A 12780-nucleotide genomic window follows, 5' to 3' on the forward strand; every position below is an offset into this window, starting at 1 on the left:
ATGTCCCATTATTTTCATGTATATGTATTTTATTCAAGTTAGATGAGTATATAAATATTCAACAATTCCCTCAATCTACACAAGAAAAAGAGATGGAAGGTGGACACAAAAATAGAAATAGAGATCTTTAAAAATCATGACTTAAAGGTCTTTCACATAACCAGTAGAACTATTGATAAAAAAATGTCTGTTCGTACCAATAAGTCTAAAGAATATGCAAGAAAGAAAAGCAACAGAAAAAGAAGGAGGAAAAGGGGGACAGAGTCATCTTCTTCAAGAGGAATAATTAAGCATCACTAGGGATTATTTTAAATGCCACATTTTCTTCCTTCCCCAGCCCCCTAAAAGGTTAAGAAATGACCAAGGAAAACAAGATAGTTGCAAGGTAAAGGATGTTACCAATTAAGTCAAGGCCGACAAAAAAACTCAGATTCAACTGGACTCTAAAATAGTTTACTAATGGAATGATCAAAACAAGACCAGATTAGAATGAGGCAAAGAACAAGCTGGCAGTTAGTTAAGCTAGTAAAGTGATTGCTGATTTAGATGACATGTTTTAGCTTAGCACACTGATAAATCCACTGGCCAATCAATAGACACTTTAATAGCAAGGTTAATCAAGGGAGTGAGAAGGGAAAGTCTTCATCACAGATACGAGGGTGAGGGACAGACTGTCCTTGAGGAAGTCTGACAGCATGAGAGGCACATACCATTCATAAGGGAGGAAACAAAAACAAAAACCAAGTTTCTATTAGGAAAAGAGAAATAAGAAAGAATGGACTTAGGGAGAAGCGAGTACTGAAGGATAGCCGAGACTCAGAAAAGAATGATGAGAAGGAAAGCCAAAATGTAAGACTGGAAGAGAATTTAAGTCAAAGAAATGCCTTTTAAAAATGGATAGCATGTCACTAAGGACATCCAGAGATAACTGATCCAAATCAGAGTGAAATGAGATGTGCCATTTCACAGTTGACTTTGAGATAGAGGAAATAAGTATACCATGGACCTCTTTTACACTTCTCTCCCCAACTGCATATACAAGATATGACTATAAAGTAATGAGACTTAAGAAACCATCAACGACAAACACACCAGACCTTATATATCAGATGAGTGTGGTCCTTTGATGTAATCACACCAGGCACAATAACAGGAGGATGTTATAGCAGTGTAGCGATTTATAGTCTGACCAATGCTTTTAATATTCATTCTGATTACTCCAACTTATCTTCAACAAGGCTATGTGACAGTTATTTAAGATCAACTGAGGCTCAGAGAAGTTAAGTAACTTGTTAATTGTGAATTTAAAAGTGAAGCAGGACTAGACGAGGATTTTTGCCTCCTAGCTCTCAGTGTTCTTATCAATGCACCTTGCTGCCTTACTGTATGTTTAATCCAAAGATGCTGCCATTACTCAAAATGTTTTTGGAACTCTTCTTTTGGAATTACCTCCAGAGCCATTTTATAAGCAACACAAGGAAAACCAGTCTCATTACCTTATAATCATACCTTGTTCCTGACCCCAAATGGTATCGTCTAGCTTGATCACTCACCTTAGTCCTCAGTCTTGACTCCGAATGACTTTTGGCTGTTCCAAAAATCAAATCCACCCTCAAAGGACGATGATTTCCCATCACTGAGGATAATCAAAAGAATGTGTCGCAGACTCTGAAGGCAATGCCAAAAGAGGAGTTCCAAAAATGTTTTGAACAATGGCAGCATTGTTGGAATAAGGGTATAAGCTCCCAAGGTAACTACTTTGAAGGGACAATACTCACTTGGATATATTTGTTCTGGCATGTTTGTTTAAAAGTTCTATTATTTTATAGTCATACTTTATCAACAACAAAACAGTTACAGAGGCATGTTACAGAAGAGGCTTTTAGGTAGAAGATCGTCCTGATACAAACTTATCAACTAGGGAACATAAAAGTTAAATTAAAAAAAAAAATGACTAAGACTACAAGAAAGCCTTAAAAGTAGAATTTCTGGATCAAAAGGCAAGTGTATATCCAAATCTTTTTTTTTTTAATGGGAAACTGAAGTTAAGAAAGCTATGCGACTTCCTAAAGTCACACTATTAGTTTTGAGCAGGGCTTGGACTAAACAAAGATTTTTCTGACTTTTTGGTATAGTATTCATTCTAACTGTATCATTTTTCAAGAGCAAAAACAGTTTAATAATAGACATTAAAACACTAAATAGTGACATTTTATTGAGGGACTGTTATAAATAAATTAGATTCATCAAAACCAATAATTTATGCTGTTTTAACCTCAACCTGAAGTAATGTATTTCTTCTTATATTTTGATTCAATGGTACAGTCAAACCTACTGTAATCATTACTTATAATCACAGAGTCCCCAAATCCTTAGGAGATGAAAACTAAACAGAAGCCTAAATTCTAAGTTTCTTGGCCTTTGTTTCAATTAAGACTTCTTTTTTTTCTTATTTAAAATTTATAAATATATTCCAAAAATTACCTATGCACATAACATATGATTAAACTAGACCTCACATTTACTCACAAATTCAAACTCAAGTATCGCTGGTCTCCTTTACCTTTATTGTTATAGACATCTAGGTAATTGGGTGCAGAGAAAATTGTAATGAGCGATGGAAAGCCCGTCATTTGGCTCTTCCTGTACATTCGATACCTAGAAGAGAAATGGCAGCCCGTCTGTCTTGATATTAAAAGAAGAAACTCTGCAGTGCTGCTGGGTTCAGAGTTTTGTTTTGCTTATTATTGCTGCTGTTGTAGGCCGTGCCACACAGTCAGCAGGATCTTACTTCCCCAACCAGAGATAGAACCCACAGCCCCTGCAGTGGAAGCATGGGGTCTTAGCCCCTGGACTACCAGGGAAATCCTGGTACCGTTTTGATATAACTTACCCGGCATCTTGGGCTTCATGGGCTCTGATTATTGAGAGCAAATTATTGTTCTGCAGAAATTCACAAACTGCAGGGTAACTGTAAAAGAAAATTAGAAAACATAAATTCAGAATGAAGACACTTGTCTTTTAATAGGAGGCAGGGGAAAAATTAAGATGAAAGGAATCTGTTTTAAATTTACAGGTTTTCATTACCACTGAACTTTTATTAATAGCTTAGCAATCATCACTCTTGTTTTCCCATGTCACTGATACACCTCATTCCAGATCAAGGACGTACATAACGGACAACCCTGGGACAGAAGGAGAGCTCCCCTACCTTCTAATTTTTTTCTTTAACCCATAAAACTCATAATAATAACACAATATCAAAACTTTTCTTAGTATCTTGATATTAGAAAAGTGTTAATACCAAAGCAGTGTGTGTGTGCATACACGTGTGTGGGTGTGGTAGGTACCAACAACTGCATAGGTGCTTTCTGAATGGCAAATACCCAATAGGAGAACTAGAGGATACAAAATTATCCCAGAGTTATCCAAGTGTTAATTATTTAATTTAGGTTTAGTCTTTGTTTCTTATTATGTTCAATAAGTTTTAAAACAGGTTGCACATTTATTCATGTGGTATAAAATGGAAAGATACAAAAAGTTCTACAGTGAAACATCTCTCTCCAGCCTATCTCTATCTTCCAGTTACCCTGGAATCATCCAATGTCTGTGATTTCTTTGAGAGCCCTTCAGAGATACTTTACTCAGTTTCAAGCAATTATACACACACACATGCATAGCCCCCTTTAAGAAATGTTATCAGATGATACACATAGCTTTTTCGTAGGTCTTTTTCTTTCTTCACTTTATATTAGTGATTATTCCAATCAGCATACAAAGGATTTGTTTTCTTTTTTTCATTTTTAAAAAATATTCTAATTGCATCGCCTGGTATATTCCTTTGTCGGGATGTACAACCATTTATTTAACTAGTCTTCTGTTGAATGTTTAGGTTGTTTAAAATCCTTCAGCATAAACAATGCAGGAAGCAAAAACCTTGTATATGCATTTTACACATTTTCAAGTACAGTGGATTCCCAGTACTTGCAGTAGCTATGTTCTATATAAAGTTGCTGCAAAACTGAATGTCAGAACACTGAACTCCTAGGGGAAATGCATGGTTAGGGTCCAGGAAGCCTCTGGTCACAACATTTTCATAAACGAATCAACACATAACCTTGTTTTATATGTGTTTCTGTGCAAAGACACCTGATTTGAGATATAGTGTGGATTCATTAACATGGGACTTATGACCAACAGGGCCATATTTATTCCTGAATGAAACTTATCTAACGCACCACAGCCTTCTGGCACATAAGAACACTAGATAGCACTTCAGTACTATGCTTGGGGTGATTTTAAACAGCAACAAATTAACCAACAAAAATGTGGGAAATGTTTCACTAAATAGAGCACAGAAAAAATACTTGCTTACACTGTGAGAGCTGAAATAAGAAGGCAGAGCAACTGTGCCTTCAACCTCAGTGGAAACGTGCAACGGGTGACCCAAATTTTCCATTGCTCTGTACACATGAATGTCTGTGAGTGACTGGAATTGCTGAGAGTACTGACTCTGGGGTTACAAATGAAAACAAGCAGGCAGATTTGCAAAACAGAATTCGTGAATAATGAGGATCGAAGATCATGAATGATAATAGCCACAGGATTACATTTTAGAAGTAGAAATTCTGGAATAAAGGCCAAGGCCATTTATAATTGAGAGATATTGTCAAGCTGACTGTCATAGAAACTATACCAATTTATATTCTCCTAAAGATAAAAAGCTTTATGTTCTTTATTTTAAGCAATGTACAGAGAAGTAAAATTTAAATGGTTCTATCATATTAGTCACTGCTAAAGTTGGCACAATAGAATGAAAAAGTTACTTAGAAGAATGTTAAAACTATGGCAAAACTGAGGTTTCTTTTTGTGTATAGATTTCATTTAATGAATGCATTATCTTCAGCAATTATCACAGATTTTCAGGGTACTAAATACAGATATTACTTATTGGAATAAAATATTGGAATTAAAAAAAAAAGTAGCCTTCAAACTTCCCTGAACCTCCCTACTTTGGAGTGGCAAAGTACAATGAAAGCTCACATAAGAGATTTAAGACCACAATCAACTTCCAGGAAATGTCCTGGGCTTAGTTCACAATGTCCTGTTCTTTTTATATCTTTGCCAATACCAGCAGTTCCAAAAGCTAGAGAGCTTTTAAAAAAATAACAGGATTCCCTTGTCTCAGGCTTACTGAACCAGAATCTCTGAAAGAAGAGCCAAGAAGTCTTTATTTTTCAAGAAGTCAACAGAGGATGTTTGGGAACAGATAATCTAGATTATCCAGAGTCACACAATAACACTTAAGCACTACACGATGTTGTGTTCAATTGCGTTTGGTATATTACACCTATTAGGGCATAACACCTAATAAAGTATAAAAAAACAAGCAAAGGAAGAAAAGCGGTTTCTTCCTTTTATTAATCAAAAAATTGAGTAGAAGTCCCTGAATGACACAGATGCAAGATACCAAATATGCAATTTAAAATACTTTGATAAAGTATATTATAACTTCCTCTTCTAATTTTCTGAGGATTCAGTTCAGTTCAGTCGCTCAGTCTTGTGCAACTCTTTGTGACCCCATGGACTACGGCACGCCAAGCTTCCCTGTCCATCACCGACTCCCAGAGCCTGCTCAAACTCTTATCCATCAAGTCAGTGATAACATTCAACCATCTCATCCTCTGTCGTCCCCTTCTCCCACCTTCAATCTTTCCCAGCATCAGAGGCTTTTCCAATGAGTCAGTTCTTTAAATTAGGTGGCCAAAGTATTGGAGCTTCAGCTTCAGCATCAGTCCTTCCAATGAATATTTAGGACTGATTTCCTTTAGAATTGACTGGTTTGATCTCCTTGCAGTCCAACGGATTCTCAAGAGTCTTCTCCAACACCATAGTTCAAAAGCATCAATTCTTTAGCTCTCAGCTTTCTTTATAGTCCAAATCTCACATCCATACATGACTACTGGAAAAATCATAGCTTTGACTACATGGACCTTTGTTGGCAAAGTAATATCTCTGCGTTTTAATATGCTGTCTAGGTTGGTCATAGCTTTTCTTCCAAGGAGCAAGCGTCTTTTAATTTCATGGCTGCAGTCACCATCTGCAGTGATTTTGGAGCCCAAGAAAATAAAGTCTCTCACTGTTTCCATTATTTCCCCATCTAATCTTAACTGAGGATTAGCTTACCTGTAAAAATAAGAGCACCCTCGGACAGTGTTGTGGGTATAGTGTTCCAAGGTCTTTTCATTGCCATAATCCTCGGAGGGATCAGACCAAAGCAGGTCACACACTGGCCCAAAGGCTGGAGGTTCTTTAAACCTGTCTAACTAGAAGACACGCAAAAGCCAAAAGAAGAGAAATCATGAAAGCAAAAGAGCTTTTGGAAACTGTATGTGCATGTTCAGTCGCTTCTGTCATGTCCGCCTCTTTATGACCCCATGGGCTATAGCCCGCCAGGTTCCTTTGTCCACGGGATTTCCCAGCAAGAATACTAGATTGGGTTGCCACGCCCTCCATCTGGGGATCTCCCGGTCCAGGGACTGGACCCTCATCTCTTTAGTTTTCTGCATTGCAGATGCATTCTTTCCTGCTCAGTCTCCGGGGAAGCCCTGGTCGAGGTCAAAAAAAGACCCTTCCAACCATAAGACTGTATTAGGAGAGTGGGCAGTAACCCCTAAAGAATTTTCCTTTAGGATGAAAATGAACATTTAATAAATTTACATGCATAGTTTTTGGTAACAAATTTTAATTAATAAATCCCCTTACGTCCTCATCTTAAAAGTGGTGCTCATTTAATTTGAATGTGAAGTCCATCACTATGGAAACATACTATTTATGAGAAAGACTATTTCAATTGCCTAGGTGAGTCCAGGTTACCATGAGAGCAGCAAGGGTTTTCAATGGCTCTGTTCATTGCTTATCTCATTCCGGTGGAGATTTATTTTAAAGAATGCTAGTTCGGGGGGGGGGGGGTTTGCAAAAGGTTTCATCCTTTCCATTCTCTGCAGTGGAGGCATTTCACCGTAAGTTATTAACTGAAGCCTCTAATCACTGGTGCTTTAGTTAACAAACGAAAACAAAGAAACAAAAGAAAGCACACGCACCAAGTGACCAGGCGAGCTGAATGCCAAGAAAAGGACCCCTACGAAATGAAAGGGGCGCTTTTTACTAACACGACTGATTTAGAATTGTAAAATTTGAGATTCACTATGTAAAACAATGAAAGTGCCACTATGTAAAACAGTGAAAGTGAAAGTCGCTCAGGGTGTCCAACTCTTTGTGACCCCCATGGACTATATATAGTTCATGGAATGCTCCAGGCCAGAATATTAGAGTGGGTAGCCATTCCCTTTTCCAGGGATCTTCCCAACCCAGGGGTTGAATACCAGGTCTCCCACATTGCAGGCAGATTCTTTACCAGCTGAGCTATCAAGAAAGCCCAAGAATACTGGAGTGGGTACCCTATCCCTTATCCACCAGATCTTTCTGACCAAGGAATTGAACCGGAGTCTCCTGCATTGCAGGCGGATTCTTTACCAGCTGTTTATTTAATGACAAGGCAGCAGAAAAGGCTGTGCATTGTTACTACCCTCTTACCCTGAGAATAGTAACTTTAAGTCAGAGAAAAGAGTTTTCCAAACAGAAAATTTTTTAGTTTCTGTAAAAAGAGGAAAGAGAATACCTTTCCTCTCTCTGTATGTAAGAGAGGTAAGAGAATATCTCTTCATGGTTCCATCTTGGAAGTCTGTATGATTTTAAAAATTTGTCTGTTTCTTTTAGGTTGCCCTATTTGTTGGTATATAGCTATTCATAATATTCCGTTGTGGGGCTTCCCTGTGGTTCAGTGATAAAGAATCTTCCTGCCAATGCAGGAGATGCAGGTTTGCTCCTGGGTCGGGAAGATTCCCTGGAGGAGGAAATGGCAACTCACTCCAGTATTCTTGACTGGCAAATCCCATGGACAGAGGAGCCTAGCGGGCTACAGTCCACAGGTCTGCAAAGAGTCAGACATGACTTAGCAACTAAACAAGAGAATGCAAAGGCAGAGGAGAGAAGATGATGACGCAGAACAATATAATTGAAAAAAGACTGATGGCCTTTTTTCAATCATGAAGATACACAGTCCTGAAAATCACGATTACCAACTAAGGCAAGTGTAGCAGTTAAACTCTACCATCTAAAAAGTCGAAGTCAATGAATTTCACAGATGAAGAGTCCTCAGCCCATCCATTTCAACTTCCTCATTTTACAGACAAGAAAATCTAAGAGGTTAAGTGATTTGCTATGGGTTACACAATTAATGGCAGCTTCCCTGGAAGCTCAGATGGTAAAGAATCTGCCTGTGATGTAGGTAAAATGGGTTCAATCCCTGGGTCAGGAAGATCCCCTGGAGTAGGGAATGGCAACCCACTCCAGTATTCTTGCCTGGAGAATTCCATGAACAGAGAAACCTGTCGAGCTACAGTCCATTGGATCACAGTCAGACACAAGTGAGTGACTAACACTTTCACTTCACTATCACATAATTAATGGCAGAACAGGGACTAGAACCCTGGTTTTCTTCCTTCCTTCAGTTCAGTCACTCAGTCATGCCTGACTCTTTGTGACCGCATGGACTGCAAACTCACATCCATCGAGTCTGTGATGCCATTCAACCATCTTACCTCCTGTCCTTATTGCAATATAATTTAAAGTTTCAGGGCTATACTCAAAATATGTTATGTTTCTAGTTTGTAAAAGCCAGGTTTTGTTAAAAGTTAGACATTTACTGGAAGAGATACAGGAAAGATGTTTATAGAAGCTACTGCCCAATAAAAGATCACTGGTGATTTGTTTTTCTTACTTTTAGTTATCCATATTTAATTTTTTTCAGCAATAAAGACATATTAGTTAACTGCAATAAAAAGTGAAATTAAAAGCATTTACTCCACGAGACTAATGAATGCTTACTTACTTTCCGAATGTCATCTAAACAAGTAATTTCAGGTGACATTCCTCCATGTACACACAGAAACTGCTGGTTTAAGAGGGCAGCAAGAGGAAGACAGTCAAATGTTTCCATACACGCATCGTACACCTGTTCAGAATATTTGATTCGACCTATTAAAGGAAAAACAAAGGAAGAGAAACAGAATTTATCATACCTGAGAAAGGATACAGGCCAGATGATTATAAAGCTACTCCAAAGCCATTTAATGCAGGCAAATTCAAAAACACAATCATCTTTGTAAAGATATTTCTGAAAAGTTGTGGATAAAGGGCAGACAAAATCTCCATCTTTTTCTAAAGACAAGTGTGGCCTTGGATTAAGTTTCTAGTTCTGTTGTCCTGGAAACCTGATAAAGTGAATGTAATCAGCTGTGTCATTAGGCAATGATGTTTATGGTAAAAATTACCCAATTACCTCAGTGCTCAGTTGCTAAGTCATGTCCGACACTTTCTGACCCCATGGTCTATACCTTCCAGGCTCTTCTGTCCATGGGATTTCACAAGCAAGAATACTGGAGTCGGTTGCCATTTCTTTCTCCAGGGATCCTCCAGACCCAGAGATCAAACCCACGTTTCCCACATTTCCCACATTGCAGGTGGGTTCCTTACCACTGCACCACCTGAGAAACCCACCCAATTACCTGGTGGAAGCTACAGCTTTGGGCATCTCTGAGTTCAGTGACTCATGAGGTATGTCCCTGGTGGGACCCTGAAAACTATGCCAATAAAGCTTTCACAAGTGATACTGGCACTTGTGATGTATGAGGTTTCTAAGGCAGGGTGGCTCCCTAATCTGTCCAGTGTGGATACTGTCTCCTTGCACCTGAGCTGTGAGTAGCAGCAGACTGGGGAAAGGGAGGCAAAAGGCAAGAAACCTCTGGACTGAGGCATGTGCTGTGTACTCCCAAGAGGACTACTCCATGGAAATGGACACCTGGCGCTGCCTTCCTGGGTTGTGCTCTTTAGGATGGATGCCAAGCATCCATGCCCCATGGTCTCTCGTTGAGTCTCGAGTATTTTGTTGGTTCTAAAAAGCCTTACTGGCTGTGTTGAAAATATATAAATAGAAACCGAAATTTTAGGAGTCATCAATAGAATGTCAATAATATTTTTGCTCAGGATTTTTAAGGTCTTTAAGCAAATTATGTCCTATGCTGTTTTAGGTAAAAACGTTCATCTTAGTGAACTGTATTTTAATGTGGTGGTCGTTTTGAGGCTATAGAATAGCAACAAAAATACTCCAGTGGGCTTGAGAGTTATCTAGTCGTGATATATAATAGTTGAGGTCATGAGAGGCCATGAAAGAACAGGTAATAGTTGAGAAGTTGGAAGAGGGCTTCCCTGGTGGCTCAGATGGTAAAGAATCCTCCAGCAACTCAGGAGACGCAGGTTCAGTCCCTGGGTCGGGAAGATCCCCTGGAGAAGGAAACAGCAACCCACTCCAGTATTCTTGCCTGGAGAATTCCCTGGACAGAGGAGCCTGGTGGGCTACAGTCCATGGGCTTGCAAAGAGTTGGACATGACTGAGCAACTAAACAATAACAAGTTGGAAGATGGCTTTAGTTTAAAGAGAGAGGGAACATCTTCTTCTTTGGTCTTGGGTTCAAAAACCCAATATGCTAGGAGGTGCATATTGGTAAACACTGCCAGAAGTTGTACAAGCAGGCAGTCCTACAGAACTGTGAGCTCCTTTTCCTCTTCCACAATTTCATGAAGATGACACAGAGCCCACAAGGGCCCAGACAGCAATGCTATAGCAAGTGAGTCAGACTATCCAGCTGGTAATTATTTCTGTTTAGTGCCGTCCTCTAATCTCCATGCTTTTATTTATTTTTTTGAGTTGGTAATGTTTCCATTAGCTGCTTATTGTTTTATTTTTTAATATAAATTTATTTATTTTAATTGGAGGTTAATTACTCTACAATATTGTATTGGTTTTGCCATATATCAACATGAATCAAGCATCAGAGTTCAAGTATCAGAGCCTGGTCCTGGCAAGGCTTTGGGGAATAAAATGAAGGGTGATGGGTCCAGATGTGGGTCGGAGTGCAATTCCTGGGTGGCAGGAATGACTGGAGAGAGATTCCTGTAAACCAGTGGACCACTCTTCATCCCTGAAGGTGGATACTGTCCCTTTACTGCCAATACTGATTAGGATTTGAGGACATTAAGGGAGTCTGTGGGTTCCTTTAGAGACTTTTAAAGAATTCTGTATTACCATAAAGGCAATTAAAATCTATTTCACAATATATGCTGACTCTATTACAACATCCAAGTTAACAAGAGCCATCTTTGTATCTGCTTGCAATTATATCTTTCTATTCTCCTTTGCATCTGAACACTACACCTTCGGCTATTTCAAAAGTAGACCCAGAAATAGCCATAAAAAGTTTTGAAGGGAAAAAAGGCAAGGGAAATAAAGCCTTTCATTTGTGGCCAGTGATTTACTTTTTCTCTTGTAAATCCATGGAGCCAGAGTTCCCCTTGTTCCCAACATCAATAAGCAATTCCTTTGTAAGAGTTCTAAGGGTGTATATAGGCAGGGATTTTAATTACTCATTAGTTCATGCTCCAAACACCATTTTACACCAATAAACTGCCTTTCAACCCTAAGAATGACTCAGAACAATTCCTTAGCCTATTTCCAGAAGAATGCCAAGTCTGAAGAAAGAAATACAGTGTCTTAACTCATTTTGTAAATTGAAAGAGGAAGTCACGAATCAAACTAAGCACACAAGCAAAATATGAGTTACAGAATGTTATCATTTTTATGTTCTTAAAGTTTTTGAATAGGTATATAAACACTAATTCTTTTCTGAGGGGTTAGACTGAGGATGACTTAGTTTAACTGCATTTTCTATGATGGATATATAATTTTTGTATAGTAATATTTATTATATTATCTTTATTATTGTTGAAGGCTCCCAATGTTCCTGTGCCATCTTAAACACAGTGGAGTCTGGAACCTGACTGCCTGGACTTGAACCTCAGCTCCACCACTTACTAGCAATAGTACTTTGGACAATTACTTAACTCTGTGTCTTCATCTTCTCATCTATAGTATGGGCCTAATAACAATACCCACCTACATTACAAGGTTGCTGTGAGGATCAAGTGAATTCACATATGTAAAATGCTTTGAAAAATGTGTGGCACAAAGTCGGTACTATATAAGTTTGGTTGTTTAAAAAATATTTACTTATTTATTTGGTCACACCAGGTCTTAGTTACAGCATGCAGGATATTTGAGCTTCATTGTGGCATGCAGGATCTTTAGCTATGGCATGCAGCATCTAGTTCCCTGATTGAAGCCAGGCCCCTGTGCATTGAGAGCACAGAGTCTCAGACCCTGAACCACCAGGGAAGTCCCAGTAAGTGTTAACCAATAAAATTACCTTATTTTATCCTCAGAGAAACTCTGAAGTAGGTACTATCACTGACTTCATTAAAAAGTTGAGGAAACTGGGCTCACTTGTCCAAAGCTGCAACTAGTAAGTAACAGAACTAGAACTTGAACCTGTTCATGCTCTTAACATGATGCCATACTCCTTCCAGTCTTTATTTTTAAGTTAAATATTTAGTAGGAGAATCTAAAGAGCCAAATACATAGTTACCAAAGGTTAAACGAGCTGAGTGTTTTATTTTCATGATAAATTGTAAGGTACATCCCATAATGAAGCAAATGCGCACCTCGGTCACAGGATCACACTGTTAACAAGTTCTAACCAGTATCAATAATAGAACATGAACAAAACAAAATTCTCATCAATATTCTTTCAAAGTAATTTTGAG

At 38.5% G+C, this 12780-nt stretch overlaps 1 protein-coding gene across 8 annotated transcripts in view; it reads right to left on the reverse strand.

The window, feature by feature from the left end:
- The window catches only part of PPP3CC (protein phosphatase 3 catalytic subunit gamma), an 84063-nt gene that overhangs the window by 23345 nt on the left and 47938 nt on the right, over window positions 1-12780 (reverse strand). For all 8 annotated transcript variants that reach the window (XM_042243146.2, XM_042243144.2, XM_042243145.2 and 5 more), the window contains 4 exons: window positions 8954-9099; window positions 6187-6326; window positions 2894-2971; window positions 2564-2658 (listed from right to left, as the gene is read on the reverse strand). In XM_042243146.2, the coding sequence (XP_042099080.1) occupies window positions 2564-2658; window positions 2894-2971; window positions 6187-6326; window positions 8954-9099 (459 nt within the window). The remainder of the gene's footprint in view (window positions 1-2563; window positions 2659-2893; window positions 2972-6186; window positions 6327-8953; window positions 9100-12780) is intronic.

This window comes from Ovis aries, chromosome 2 (assembly GCF_016772045.2).
Source record: "Ovis aries strain OAR_USU_Benz2616 breed Rambouillet chromosome 2, ARS-UI_Ramb_v3.0, whole genome shotgun sequence".
NCBI lineage: Eukaryota > Metazoa > Chordata > Mammalia > Artiodactyla > Bovidae > Ovis > Ovis aries.